The following is a 15,826-nucleotide window of genomic DNA, read 5'->3' on the forward strand; positions in this document are numbered from 1 at the left end:
TTTTAAATATTCAAGAATGAGTGATAATCAAACCATCAAAAATGTTAAAGAGCCTAAAAATTTTGTCTACTAGGAAAGAATCTTAAGCCCATTCCCATTCAAAGAAAATCAAATGTGAACTTACTGTTATTTTAAGTCTCGCTATGGCAGGTGATTCCAGTGACTCCAAAATGGCTGTGGCACTATTGTAGTTGCCCACAAGTAGACAATATTGAGCCACACCACTCCACAATTCCACAGTTCGACTGCGTTCTTCAATGCCAGCGCACTGTGAAAAGGGTAAAAGATTTATTTGATTACGGAAGTTAGTTAGACATTGGCAATGACAATCACGTGACTTGGCTGAGAAGAGGATTCTTTCTCGTTGCCCTCTCCCTGTCTGTCTCTTTTATATATTGTATACTGTAACGAGTCGCTTACACGGCCAACTGGCAACCTGTCAATGAGGCTGTTACGAGTGGCATAAATTATAAGTCATGTGGCCCGGAGGCCCAGCAGGTTTCAACTTCATTTCCATCTTCATCTTCATCGGCTACTCTGTTGGCCATCTCTCCATCTCCATCAGTGGACACGTAGTAGGTAGGACCTTTTGCATATTTAACATGCATGGAAATTTTAATTCAATCCACAGGGGTCTAAGGATACTTGCTACGCTACGTTTAACTTGTGCCTTACACATGACTGACCTCCCCCCAGCCCCACCAAAAAAAGACGAGTGAAATGGGCCGACGGTCGGTGTAAGTTTGTTTCGCAAACCTGGTTATAAACTCACCTGCAGTATTTCGTTGCACACAAACAGACGTAAACGTGCTGACCAGTCCAGGTAGGTTTCCAAATTGCAGGTCTTCTTTGGATCCTGTGCACCTGGCGGTCCACCCGATGTGCTAGGTTGGTCCCATTTCTTCTGCACAAAATTAAGGAGGAGAAATGAAATGTTGAAATGAGTGCCAACAGCCTCGACTGAGAAGGAGCATTGTTAATGAAGCTGCTTGTCGTCATTTTTAATTGCATGTCCTGTGTGGACGTCTTTTGTGTGTCCGTATGTTATGTAATTTATGTAAAAGCATTGCTTGGTTTTTTTTGCAATCTTTTTTGTTTTTTTCGAAGTGTAACCTCCAATTACACAATACGAAATCGGGTCTAATGACTCCCTTTCTTTCACCAACTTCAAACTCATTTAAATTGTCAAAAAAAAGCGACTCAAATTAAGACTTGACTTTATCTATTATCGATTCATCTGTACATATCTATCTATATCTACAACAAAGAAGAATTTCTGTTGTTAATATCAGTGTACCTGTTTATCCAATAGAATCATACTGCTGCACTGCAAAAACTCTTCGGCTCCAATGTGCTTGGCCAGTTTCTTCTCCAGTCGACAAACGATTTGTGCGTATTGTGTGGCCGTTGGGCTGTTGAGTGGAGTTACAGGAGCAGCGGCAGTGGCAACCTAATCCAAAAATGACCAAACAGGATGTTTGGTTAAGCCGATTGTCCCTGACAGACGACAATGGAATGCCAGTATGGGGCCCTGGGCCCACTTACCTTGTTGTTTTCGCTATTGGTCTGTTGGCAGGCACGCAAGTCTGCCTCATGTCTCTCTAAATCAGTCAAACGTTTTAGTAAGGCACTCAGTATTTGTGAGACAACGGCTTCTAAATGCGATTGGGAACATCTACGAAATGTTAATGAAGCGAGACAAGTTTGTGAACAATCAGCAAATTGCCGGTTTTATATCATATGAGGGTAGTCCAGCCCACTCTATACACACTTACCGGGCAACGATATGTTTTACATGATTCATCATGCGCTCATCCCGATAATCGTAGGGAAATTTCTGTGTCCATTCGGCCAACAGGGCAACTAATGATTCTAAACATTCGCTATCAGGTACCGAGTCCAGCAGTTTGCCAAGCAACTCATGGGGACGCAGAAATAAACGTGATGATAATAAAAATGAGAATATAAATTCCTGTCCAGTTAAACGAAATGAAATACGAAATCACCGATTAGTGATGGGGCAAATGTGAAAAGAAATCTTAACGATATTATTAAGACTTAAATAGTATTTAGTTTTAATTATTTAATGGTTTATATCCAAGATGGGGAAATGTATTCAAATGTTCTACGATTTGTTGCAATTAAGGTTAAGTTTTGTGTGGCCTACTTTTTTGGGCAAGTATCTTTTTACTGAAATTAAACAAATATTTAGGTCTTTCTTTGGAAAATCTGCTTAAGAGAGCTATCATGAGCTATGTTTCAGTGTTATAAAGTATAGGACTTAATTGTTGCATATACAACCATGTTCTTAAGCAAAATATGCAAACTGAAAATGTTTCAAGAAGTCTCAATTCCATTGATGAACTTTTGATATCAGAAATTTAAAAACAAACGCAACTTTTGAGCAGTTCCTAGTTTATTTCTTTATCGATCATTAATTGAATTGTGGAATTTACATGACATTCTTCAATTATTTTCTGAGCACCCTTTTGATAAACCCTACATATGTAAGTAGGTTTATATCATCTCTAACGTTTCACATTAAAAATATGTACTTTCCTTTGGCCACACAGCATATGTACATTTTATACATATAGATATCACCAATTAGCTTTATTCGCTTTTGGCATTCGTAGTCGTTCGTTTGGTTGCCCTTCGTTTTCCCCTTTTGCTGGTATCCAAGACACATTTTGCCATGGGCACATAGCCCATTCAAGCTCTATCAAATTAGCGCTAATCTCGGGATTTGTTTGCAACGAATTAATTATTTTTGCACTTGCTCCTTGCGGTCCTTTTGGCTATCCACAAGATTGTCCCTGCTTTCCCCCAGTCTTACTCTCCTAGTACTGCTAGCCCCTCATATCCCTGCCCCCAGGTCTTCTTGTAGGACTCTGACCATAATGTTTGCTGTCTAGTTGTTATACATTTGTTTTGTTTGTTTATTCGCCGTTGGGTCTGGTGTGCCTCGACCTCGACTCTTGGTGGATGCTTTTTTGGTTTCTGTGGTTTTTTGTCCAGTTCGTGCCAAAAAATTTAACAAAAGGTCCTGTGGTCTGCTTTGGCATTGGTTCAACAACTTTAAGTGTTTTGTGTAACTAAAAAGTAAGAAATTATTCGAAATTTGTTGCTCAACCACATATGTGAGTAAAAAATTGGTGGGCGGAATACTTTCAAATTGAAACGTTTTTGGAGTTGGAATATTATTTATTAGTTTTTGACTAAAAACAAATCCTACTAGAATATTTTCCTCCTTTTTATGATATATAACGATACGATATCAGCTTTAAGCAGATTTCTTTGTCCCTTTTGCATTATAAAAGATTTATTTAAAATTTATAGTTTTTAAACAAAATTTAAACAACTAAAGAAAATGCAATACAAAATGAGATATTGCCTTTATGTTATTCCATTATTTTCACCGCATTTAAAATAAAATGTTTCTCCATTTATTTCCATAGAAAGTCAATTTGATGTCATTTTATTTGATATTCATTGGAATAGTTTTAGTTTTTCAATATTCATATTGCAATTAAATTGAAATTCATTTTCATTGCATTTGCATTGTGAGAGCTTCGTTTTGTTTTTTGGCCAGTTGTTGATTTTTGATTTTTATTTGTATTTTATTGGTAAATGCAGTCACATGGATTTTCATTTATGGCACACAAATATGTAAATTGGTAAATTTTCATGTAATTTTGGTTTTTTTTTTTGTTTTCATTTACCTTATCTAAGTCAATGACATTTTTGGGTATGAGCACCTCGACGAGTGAGTCCAATGGGCCAGAAACTATTCTACCATTTATATACATAATGCCACCGGAACCCAACACAGAGCTCTGTAAATAACAAAATTACCGAAAATGTTGTGTTATATTATAATTAAAAGTCGAACATCAAAAGGTAAATACACAGAAACACCCTCACAAAAGTATATACAAATTTATGCAAAAATCAACTAAAAATCAAAGCAATTACAGTACTAATTAAATGCAACAGCCTACACACATAAAATCAAATATTATTAAAATGCAATTGGCAAAACATTTTGTTTAATTGCCACACGAACACGAACCTCAAAATTTATATCACATTGGCTGCGTTTATGCGGGTTTTTGGGGACATCATACTGAACAACATCATCCCGATTGTTGGCCATGCCCAATGGATTTGCCAAGGTGGCAAGCTGTGTATTTAAATTAAAACTTTCAATTAAAATTAAAATTTTTCGCTTCATTCAACTATGTATAAAAAATATATTTGCTTTACTCGTTAGCTAAATCTAATTTTCTTAAATTTTGTTTATTAGTTTATCTATTAGCATTCATTTATGTCTGCATAAATTGTTTTAAATCTATTTTACTTTAAGTCAAGTTATTAAGTTATTAAAATTTGACTATATTTTTGTAGAGAAGTTTGTAGTGATCTCTTGGGCAAAAAACTGGCTTACTTCTTAATAAGTGAACACATTTCCTTACTGACTTTCTCATTTGTTAACTCATTAACTAACTCAGTTCTAATACTCTTTGAAATAGGTAGTCAAAACTTTACAAAGATTAAATCCTATTCGACTAGTAATATCCATCCGTATAATCAATTCGATTATTATAAAATATGAAAATCATTTAACTAAAATTCATTCATAACCATTTCAAAAGTATTTTGTTAATTTTACCAAGGATTTTTTAAAAATCCTTTTGCCTAACTTGGAGATTCCGCTTTTTCACATATCTAGCTATGGGTTTTCCTTATTTAGTCTTGAAAAAAACTTAGTTTACTAATTGAGAGACTTCCCTAAATGAAAAAGTTTAAAAAAAAGTTAAACTTTAGCCTCTTCAGTTCTATAATTTAAAATTAACGACTTTTAGAAATACTAAAAACTATGCACTAAGTTTATTTACATCAACCATTAAAAATACTTCTTATGTTATTCCTCACACTACTCTGATGTAGTAATTGTAATTTAATTACATTTTTTGTTTTTATTCTCAGTCATTCCCGCTGTGGTGGGTCTAATTGAAATTTGTAATTTGTGATTTTACCTCGATTTTCTGAAACCCCATTTCCAAATCATATGCACTCAATTGTTCTGCACTATGACGACGACGAAAACGTATGCCAGCTCCAACTAGTCCTTCTATGCCGTCACGACCACCCATTGGGATACCCAAACCGAGTGTCGTTTCCGCTGTCAAATTGCTGCTGGCATCCAGAGAGAATATGCCCGCGTCCGCTGGTTCGTTCTCCAAACAGCAGCCATCGTCGGCGCTTTCGCTGTCAGAGCTGGAGCATTGCTGATGATGATGACGATGCCGTCGATGATGATGACGCTGACGATGGCGGCATTTGTCGCGATCTCGTTGACCGCGAGATTTTTGCAATACCGTTTGCTTGCAACGCGTGCCGCAGGCGATGGCTGATATCTTACTGGCATAAAAGTACATCGCCATGGGTCACGTTCTGTGGGCCGGTCGCCTGGACGCGGTCATGTGTGAGTGAGTGAGAGGTGGGTGGTGGTAATAGGAGTCCGGATAACTATAGGTGCAAGGTGTTAAGAAGCTGGTTTAATGCCCGAGCACGAGCCAAACTGCTGTTGAGATGCGCCTATTGCCTATCATCACGATGCTCTCTCTCCATTCGCTTACATTTATTCTGAAAGATATCGAAAGAGAAATTTGTAAGTGGTCAGTTTCAGTTGTATTGCTCATACGGACAGAGTGTAAATCTTACACACACACACGCACAACATGCATACGGTTGTGGGTAGTATTCGGTTTTAGATTATTATCCCTTTGGGGCCACTTGCGACTCATCAGTCTATAGAGATGTAAGCGTGTCTCTCATCAATAAGGGCGTAACCAAAAAAACAGCAGAAAAAAAGAAAGCCCTCTAACCAAAACCAAAACAGAAAAAAAAAACGGGAAAAGGGTCATCAACATGGGTCGATAGCAATCATTAAATCTCGGCAGATGTGTTCAAATACGTTTCAAGGATGGTGCAAGGATTCTGTGTCTGTGCTTGTATTTATTTATGAAATACTGAGGTTAAAGTTAGGTTCATGAACTCGAAGTATAAATTGTAGATAGTAGAAATGAAGCTGAGAATTCAATCGTTAGATAAACTCATTACTGATTTTATGTGAAATCAATCGGTGGACATTATCATTCACCTTTTGCTTCTTAGCCTGATGAAAATTGCCAAACTATCAAAGTTTTAACGCTTTATGCTTTAATATAAAGACTTTGTTTTTTGTTTTTTTTGGAAATTTCCAATTTTTCAGAGTGTGAATAACGATGAAGAAAATATCTGACAAAAATGGAAACATCAGCAAGGAAAAAAAAAGAAATATCAACAGGCTTGAAATATTTTTGCCATAAAGGAAAGAACTTTGCCTGCAGCAGTTGGCTTTAATGGAGATTACCCACGCACAAATGCAAAAAAAAAAAAAAAAAAAACAAGCAGAGAGGAGAAGATGATTCTCTACGGTTATTTTCCATATAAAATATCCATTAAATATTAAATATGCATACACATGAATCTTACGCACGTGTGTGAGATGATGATATATATATAAAAAATATAGAAGAGGGCTGATTTGGGAGTTCCGTAAAACTCAAATAGGTGACTTTTGTGCTCTCTTTGTTCCGAAGAACATTTAGAACAAGATTAAAAACTATTTAAACCTGTCAGAAATGTTTGTCTTTTATGGCAAAAGTCAGCAATCACAAGTTGGTAAATTTACTTCACTTTGATAGGCGGATAAGATCTTTTATCTATTAAGGTAAATGACAAATATAAAATATCAATATTAAAACAGTTCAAAGTGAGTGAAGCGCTCTTGATCAATTCTCACAGTTTACATTAAGTTTTCATAATAATTTCTTACTGGAGATCCTTTGACCAGCCCTCGTGTCGTATACGTACTTTTCGCATAGAAATTTTCACCCCAAGTTGCTCTTTTTTTTTTTTTGTACCTGTCCAGCTACTTATGCAAATAAGTTAGAATGTCGGTGGGAATGAGAGATATTGAAGAGGTGGAGGGGGGTGGGGCAATGGGTAAATCCAATTTCTATTAGACGCCCTACTCTATGCATGCGGTTTGCTTTTGTCAGCTCTGACTGCCAAAACTCAACAGTTCCAGTTGCTTTCTTGCTTGCTTGCCAATTCACTTCAAGTTTTCCAATCAACGCCTCGAATAATGGGATGAAGGTGACAGAGGAGGGGAGAGGTGACGAGGTAAGTCCCCCTTCTGGTTGTCGCTGATGCTTTAACCATACTGCTCTTTTGATCTGCTTAACATTCATTTAATTTGACAGGTTTGGGCTCCGACCAATGCCAATGGATAAAATGTTACGTCACTTGCAAATTGGCTCATGTTGTGTCTGTCTCAACATGTGTTGAGGGTATGTATGTGTGTGTGTGTGGATGCCACTGTGTGTGTGTGCACTTGTACTGATGTTTCTTTGGAATTGTATTTTGTGTGTGATTTTCCTCATTACATCAGGCATGCATAATAAATTCTTTGCGCTGCCTTTTCCTGTATGACAATCATAACATAATACTTAGGAGGACATAATAACCGATCTTAGATATTGAAATATGTGTTAATATATAAATGCATAAGATATTAGTCCTAGACTTGTTTAATTTGTTTGATTATTTATTTTCTCGTTTAAGTCAAATGTCAATTTGCTAAAATTTAAGGTCATAAGAAATTATGCTCTGCTAAATACATCGTAATCTTTTCTCTAAGCATCCAAAAAAAAAACTATTTTATTATTTTCTAAAATTACATATAAAGGCATTCATGTAATTTACTTACTCATAAAAATTTAAATGAGTTATCTTGTAAATATGCATTATAGTTTGGGACAGTTGCATAAAATTTTCATGAGTTAAAATTCTTTAAAATGAAGAGTAAAAAAAAAAGTTCGCCTTTTTTATTGCGAGGTATATAATTAATTTATAATTTACACGAGCTAATAAAAAACTTTCATCATTTTTAATGCTACTGCTTGACAATGCTTAAATGTTTATTTTTAATAAATTCTCAACATAATAAAGTTTTTTTTGGGGAAATTTAAGCTGTATCCTCTTAAAATTTATTAATAAACAACATCAGAAGAATGACAGATAAAAACCTGCAATTATTTCATTAAATTATTTTACATTTTTGAATTGCTATTTATAATTAAATGTTTATTGTAGTTTCGACAGAAATAAAAATTTAAATTTATGCAAAATAATTTTTTTTTTGTAAACTGCTTTGATAGAAATAAATAAATAAATATAAATGTCCATTTGAAAATAATGGATACACATTGGGAGGTATTAAAATAATAAAAAATGCATTTAATTTGAATTTAATGTCGAAAAATATGTTAGTATGAGTAGGGAAATTAATCCTTTCATATCCTTGCTAAATTTGTTATTCATTGTCAAAGGTGTTTGTCAAAAATGTATTGAGATAAAAATAGGAACAGCCAAAAGAAATATTGGCATATTTGTTTCCCTTTTTTTGTATTATTCATTGTTACACTGACATTTGATTGTGGTTAAGCATGAAAATGGAGAATGAGAAAACTGCGCAACAGAAATCCATTTTGCTATTCGTTCTATTTTTGATTGATTCGACAACATCTGTAAAAAGGCGTTTAAAAAGATGAAGCCAACAAAAGGATGAATACCAAAAATAGTATATCCCAAAATATAGTCCCCTGCTGCTGCAAATATTTAAATGTACATGTTCATATATATATATGTACATATATATATTGTAGGGATACATTTTTTCATACACTTGTGTATATATTTACATTTTTGTGTTGCCTTCATTACCCAGCGTCAAGTGAGCATAACAAAAGAGCGGAATGCACAGGACAGGGAAAGCAACACAACAAAAACTTGTGATATACGAGTAAAGGAGAGAAGTATACATATATATCCTTATGTACTCCTTTTTGGGCATCACTTGGTTAAAAGTTTAAGTATAACTGACCACGCCCCCTCCTTTCACCGAATAGACAAAGGAAAGTAAAATAAATCTCAACTTTTTTTTTTATGAGTGACTGGGGCTAAGCCAGCTTATTATGATTCCAATCATGTCGACAAGTCAATAAATATTTGTATACCCTGTATTCATTGAAAGTTAAAGGTTATATTGAACACATATCTGAATACATATAAAAGTTTGACATACAAAATTAGATTATAGGACAATGCACATATACTTTATACATTTTAGGTACACAGTATCGGTAAGTCGGCTTACAGACCCAAAAAAAAACAACGATTTGTGTTTTTTCCCATCTTTTGTTGTACAGCATGAAATATTTTCAATTTTAATATTGTCCTAGTAACCAAGTTATGGTACTCTCAGAAACGAAATTCATTTCAATATGCACCGAAAAGAAAGAGAATATATATATTTATAAGTATATATGTATGTATAAAAAATGGTTGACACATTTTATTTCATTTCGATGCTATTACCAACGCTCAAGAGAAAAAAAAAAACAACAGAACACAGAAGAAAAAAAGTAGAAGAAAAAATCAATCAATTATATGGCAAGCGGAAAAGTTGTATTAGACGAATTGTGGGCGTGGCCACTCATATTGATTTCGAGTGCCAGTTGAAGCATATTTGTTGCAAATTACTTTTGTCCATTGGTCTACATGAATATTAAATGAAGTGAATTCCATTCAGTATCCTTGGGTTAAAAATAAAATGGAAATTGAATTGGTAAAGTGAATGGAAATTGTGTTTAGGCCACAAATGCTTTTTACGAATTTGATGAGATTCTATTATATTCTATTCGATTCTATTTTTGAACAGTATTATTATTTTTATTCTTTTAATATATATTTCGGCATAGATTCAATAAGCTATGGCAAAGTGCCTTAAAATGTTAAAAGTTTCAGTAGGTTATGTTTTTGGAAGTATTTTCTTAAAAATGTTATAGACAATTTTTTTTGAATGGTCTAAAGCTTAAATAAGTTGACCCACATGATAAATAAGTTTATTTAACCAATAGAGTTGACTAAGATCTTTAGACATTAAATCAAAAGAGAATCAGAATGCATTTTATATTGGACAAAATGGATTCTCCTCGTAGAAATCAAAAATTACATTTAAGGCAATCAACATAATTTTAGCAGTCTTGGATTATGAAAAACCTAAAAGATACAGAGAAGTCAAAACATATCCATTAAATTAAGCTTAATGGACAATACAAAATTAACTTTCTAAAACATTTTCAAGTTCAATTCTTACTATTAATCTTATTCAAGTTCAATTAATCTTATTCTTTTGAGGTAACCTCAGATTACTTTTCTCATGAGTAAAGTGAACAATGAGTAAACTGAAATATTTTATCGGCTTAAATTCGGAGACTATTTTAGCCATTACTATAATTTACATTATATTATCAAAGTCAGAGTATGAGCAACTTTGCAGATGTTCTAATCGAAAAGGAAGAAATAGACCTTAAAAATTAACAACAAATTCAATGAGTGACTATTTGAGAATCAAGCACGTTAAGTTTCAAGATGAAACTTTCCTTTGGAAGTTTCCCAAAAGATCAAAAAATTCCACAAATTTACATGTTAAATAAAATTAAACTTTTTGGCAAATTTACATGTAAAACATATGTTAAATTAAACATTTAAATTTGTACCAATTTACAGAAGCTAAAACAAAAAAAAAAAAAACAGAAAAATAAATAAGACCCGACAGAATGGAAAATTTCCATAGAATATCTGGAAAAAACCACCAATGTCAACTTTGGCCTAACTTCAAGAAGTAGATGCTGTCTCTTCTGGCCTTGGTGCCCCCCCAATCGTCGCTTGCCAAACAACAAGCATCTGTTGCAAAGTGTCCTCAAATCTATTAGCATAAAACTGATAAAAATAAACTGATGTTGACGCTGTTTTGTGTTGTGTTGTCAACAAGAAGCAGAAGCAGCAGCAGCAACAACAATCAGTAAGAGCAACAACAATCAGCAAACAAATGGCAAACAATGACAACAACAATTTGCGCTGATTTCGCTAGGCAGGCAGGAGAAGGAACCGCAGAATAGACATAGATAGAATTCATGGAAACCAAAATAAAAAAGAAAGAGCAAAAATGATGCAAAGACCAAAACTGAAACCAAATTTTTAGAGCTTCATTTGCACTAAGTAAAAAATGTGCAAATTTTTTGCAAATACAATGTACATACTCATATACATATTTCAATAAATTCAAAAGGTTGTCTGCAATGCCGATTTCACTCAATTTTAAGGGTTTCTCATTTTAAATTTTGCAAAATTTACAAAAATCTCACGGGCACTAAAGTGTCTCCCATGGAAAAGGCAAAGAAAAGGACTCGGTTTCGCTTTCTATTAAAAATTTTATTTTCAAACTTTTAAGTTTTTAAGCTGTGAAATTTTCTTTTATGCGATTTCTGTTTTGATTAATATCTTTATATCCATTCAAAAATTCACATATTTCTTACATGGATGTAGCAATGATTTCCATGAAATAAATGTGATAAAAATAGATGAGTAAATGTTGGCAAGTTTTGAACTGTAAGTTTCATGTACTCAATTACGAAGGCAATGGAGTAAAATTTTAAAATTATCGAGAAGACACAAAAAAATGCAAAAACTGATAAAAACTAATGAAAGGAAAGGCATATGTCTATACTCGAAACCAGAACCTTTGGCAAACATTTGTTGCTTTGACTTGATTTTCCAAGTAAAATTCAAGTAACTTTTTTAAATCAAGATTCTACTGGCAATTTAATGCTGGTACTTAAGTAATGCCAACAAATAACACTCTTGCTTGGGATATCAAGTCTTAAGTCTATGAATGGTCCAACCAAATCCAAATGGAAATCGTATCGGAAATGAACAACAACCGCAATAGATTGATTAGTTGTTATTTTATTCAATGCTCTATTTTTCCATCTTTACTTTCTTGCAATGGAATTTTTGTTTGCTTTCGCTTATTTATTTTTGCAATTTTTTCCATTAGCCATTGATTCTATCAGCTTGCATTTTCATTCTCTTGTTTGTTTACATTCACTTTACCCATTTTTTATGGTTCAGTTTTTCCTTTTTTTTCTTTCTGTATCTGATGATGCCGGATTTAAAATCAATTATGTTTGCTTACACTTTTTCACTGATGCAGTTTGCTAGTGTAAAGCCATTGATGTTTTTTTTTTCTTTTTCATATTTATCACTTCATATTGCATTTTGCCACAGGGAATTTTATATTAAATGCCATAGAGCCAATTTTTAAAAATATAAACAGAAAAAAACGGGGAAAACAACTGAATTCGGGCTTGTTGATTTTGAATTACTTTCACGTTTTTCTTATCAATCGTTTTCGATTTGATTGTTTGTTACAAAAAATACTTTTTTATATAGTGTTTTAATAATACAAATGTATTTTTAAATTTTACAAACAATATTTATGTAAGAACATCATAACAGGCGGTTAGGTTCAAAGTTTGAATATAGTATCAGAAAATATTGATTTAAAAAAATCCATTTATGAAAGTAAATGGGTAAAAAGGGTAAATACAAGTCCATACTTTAAATGAAAAAAGTTTTGTTAAAAATGAAACTAAACTCTTTTTCCTTGTTCAATTTGTATGTATGCTCTTTGATGAAAAATGTTTGGAAAAACAAACTTTAATTGTTATGCGTTTGATTATGAATTGATTATAAAAACAATGGGTCAATAATACCAAATGGATTTGAAGAAAACAGTTTTGACTGAACCCTTAAATAAGTTCATGCCTTTATAAAGCCATTAAAATAGATTTGTATGTTTCATTTGCAATAATGAATTTTCCATTTTCTTCCCTTTTTATCAGCTCATTCCATGTAGGTATAATGTTAACAACATTTAATTTCTTAAATTTTATTTTGTATGTGTTTTTCGTTTAATTAAATTTTTTTAAGAGTTTTGTGCCACGAGCGTAAAGAAAATTACATTGACATTCCTTTGTCTTTGCCTTGTTAGCTAATTTAAGGGTTTTTTTTTTTATAACTTTTCTTTTTCGCTTTCCCTTTTGTTAATTCTCTTCTCTTGTTCTCTCTATCTCTTTTTAACTGAGTTGCTTAAATAAAGGCAAAATTAAAATGCACTTTTAACTTGATTTTTTCACACAGAAACCCGTCTATGACACATTTTAGCTGTAGCCTGTCGAGTTAACAACAAAAAAAAAGAAAAACTGTGGAAAGGAAACTGTCAACGCCATGAAGATGATGACGATGGGGGATGATGATGCAAAAGGGAAGCCAAAAATTAAATTACTTTGACTTTCAATGCTCGTCCATAAAAAATATCACAAAAACACGTAAGAAGGAGGAGGAGCAACAGGAAAAAAAAATGATTAAAAGAGCATTTAGGTCAGAGTGCTTCTTCTTTTTTTTTTCGACTCCGCCTCCTAAGTGTCATTAAAGTCAAGCTCAAAAAATAAATACAACAAAATGTATTTAATGGCTTTTAAATTGTTTTTATCAGATAATTTATTACAACAAAAACAACCGCAACCGCAATAAAGCTTAGGCCATGGAAATTGTTTGGCTCGCTTTTTTTTACAATTTTACAGCCGCCATAAAAAGTCTAAAAGTCTCAAAGTCTCACAAGTGTTTTGCATTGTCATCAATCCTTATCACAAAATGTGGACTATGGCAAAAACAATTGACAAATTGATGCGCTCGTTTTTGGTTTGCCTCCGATATGCAAATGCATTTGCATTAAAGATTTATAAAGATTTATTTCAAATATTGAATTCATTTTGATTTGAATTGATGTTCAACGTAATTTGCAAGTATTTTTACCATGATTTTTTTTGGGGATGTTCTATGTACCATAGTACATAACAATTTTTTTGTTACCTAATCTAATTTTATGTACTTTACTAGTTTCAGAAAAACCTTAAATCCTTTTGCTTTTGGAGATTTTTTGGGCTTCTAATAAAAAAGTTTGCCTTTGAGTTGGTATTCCTAATCGAAGATAAATTTTAATTATAGTCTAAAAAAGTAAAATTGTAAAATGAACCGATTTTAACTTTATGTAATTAAAAATGTGATGGTTTAAAAGATTAGTTCAAATCATCCACTGCTAGAAATTAACGTACATATTCCATCTAAAAATATCTTTAGCAGCTTCTTTTTTTATAGTTAAATTTTATAATCGCAAATTTACAGGTAAACCAAGTCAGAAGTCCAACAACTGTAATAACTTTTTCCTTATGCTAACAGCATCTGCAGGTTTTGCTATTCTATGCATTTCGGAGTGGATAAATTTAAATCCAAATGAATATATTAGGCAAATCTTGTCTAGGTCGTGTTGTTTGTTTCTGTTATTTGTGCTTTCTCTCTCGCTCTCTCTGACTGGAACAGGAAATGCACATTTTTGCATAGCACTAACTTACATATGTCATGGGAAAATATTTCTAATCTGATATAAGCAAATTTCTTTATGGTTTTTATATAAATCGAATATATTATTGTTAGATCATTTAATGTATAGCCGATAATCTGGCAGACATATCCAGGAAAAAGTCAGACACCATTAAATAAGGATGTGTAAGATTGTTAATCTCCATTGGATCTTAGTCTTGGTCTTTAAGAGATTTGAAAAAATTGTGAATAATTAACGATTGTCTGTTAATATTTAATTTTGCAGACTTGGCTTAAATGTTACATCAGAAAAGACTCAACATTCTGCCATGTGAAAATGCAAAAAAGAATATCAATATCGTTGCTTCAGCTGGCTTCTCCATTAATTTACACAGTCATTGGAAAGGCATTATTGTTTAACATTCACAAGTAAATTGGATTTTCCTTCTTGCCTTGCAGAAAGTCAAAAGAAATTCAACCAATATTGCGCATAATGAATCGTTTAAGCCCGAAAAACATGGCAAACGACTGAATTCTGCCGCATGCCATTTCAATTGTTCACATGCAATTGCAGTTAACGTTTGCATTGAGTACACATTGATTGTATGTATATATGGTTTGTAGTATTGGTAAGAGGTACCGTAAACAATATCGGTTAACAAGACGTCAGCCATTAACATTATCAACAGGGAATGAACATTTTCGCAATGCATAAATTATGCATTCTGTTCTTCTTGTTCTCTTGCCTTTCCCTCCCGCCTATCGAATGGGCTACCGAAAATTACAAGTTAATCGAACGTTGCATACTTACTGGCGCAGTCGACCGGAAACATGTGCGATATTGCTTTATTATTTATTCACAAAATGTTGTTTTTTTTTTCTCCTTTCACAGGCGGCGGCTTTGGCTTTGCCTTATTTCGTTTCGTTTTCTTTGGGTTAAGTAATTTAAATTCATATTTATCGTCTGGCGTTGACAGCTGTTTATGATTTTTCAATAAATAATCTCTTAAATGGGCTTTAGGGTGTGGCAAATACTTGTATTGCGTATATATATATATGGTATATTTCTATATATTTTAATTTACATTCACATTTTCAAGGAACACATTTAATACTGTTATTATTTCTTTTGCTACATTTTACATTTTTCACACTTAAATATTCAAATTTCTTTATGAATTCATTTCATTATTTGTATAATTTTTTTTAGGTTTTTTCTTAATTTTCTTTTAAAGAGATTCTTTTAATATTTTAGATTTCAAAACTTTTGGTTTAAATTCTTGAAACTTTCTTTTAAATAAATTATTTTTTCTAACTTAAAAACTCTTTATTTTTTATTGTGATGGCAACAATATGCACAATATTCCGCTGGTTGAACCATCCACTTACAGAATCCGCGCTTAACTGAACCGTTGCTGGACCACAGTCA

At 32.8% G+C, this 15,826-nt stretch overlaps 1 protein-coding gene across 2 annotated transcripts in view; it reads right to left on the minus strand.

The window, feature by feature from the left end:
* Positions 1–15,376, minus strand: part of LOC6642398 (ras-GEF domain-containing family member 1B) — a 35,342-nt gene extending 19,966 nt beyond the window's left edge. Inside the window, exons 1-9 of one of the 2 annotated variants that reach the window (XM_023175890.2) lie at positions 15,209–15,376; positions 5,040–5,649; positions 4,073–4,183; positions 3,723–3,836; positions 1,776–1,972; positions 1,546–1,675; positions 1,298–1,450; positions 773–901; positions 125–268 (exon numbers count right to left, since the gene is read on the minus strand). In XM_023175890.2, coding sequence (XP_023031658.1) covers positions 125–268; positions 773–901; positions 1,298–1,450; positions 1,546–1,675; positions 1,776–1,972; positions 3,723–3,836; positions 4,073–4,183; positions 5,040–5,447 — 1,386 coding nt within the window. In that variant the 5' untranslated portion in view covers positions 5,448–5,649; positions 15,209–15,376. Of the gene's footprint in view, positions 1–124; positions 269–772; positions 905–1,297; positions 1,451–1,545; positions 1,676–1,775; positions 1,973–3,722; positions 3,837–4,072; positions 4,184–5,039; positions 5,650–15,208 lie in introns of both variants that reach the window. The other variant, XM_023175889.2, reaches the window with a different exon arrangement.
* Positions 15,377–15,826: the final 450 nt, after the last annotated feature.

This window comes from Drosophila willistoni (assembly GCF_018902025.1).
Source record: "Drosophila willistoni isolate 14030-0811.24 chromosome 2R unlocalized genomic scaffold, UCI_dwil_1.1 Seg167, whole genome shotgun sequence".
Lineage (NCBI taxonomy): Eukaryota > Metazoa > Arthropoda > Insecta > Diptera > Drosophilidae > Drosophila > Drosophila willistoni.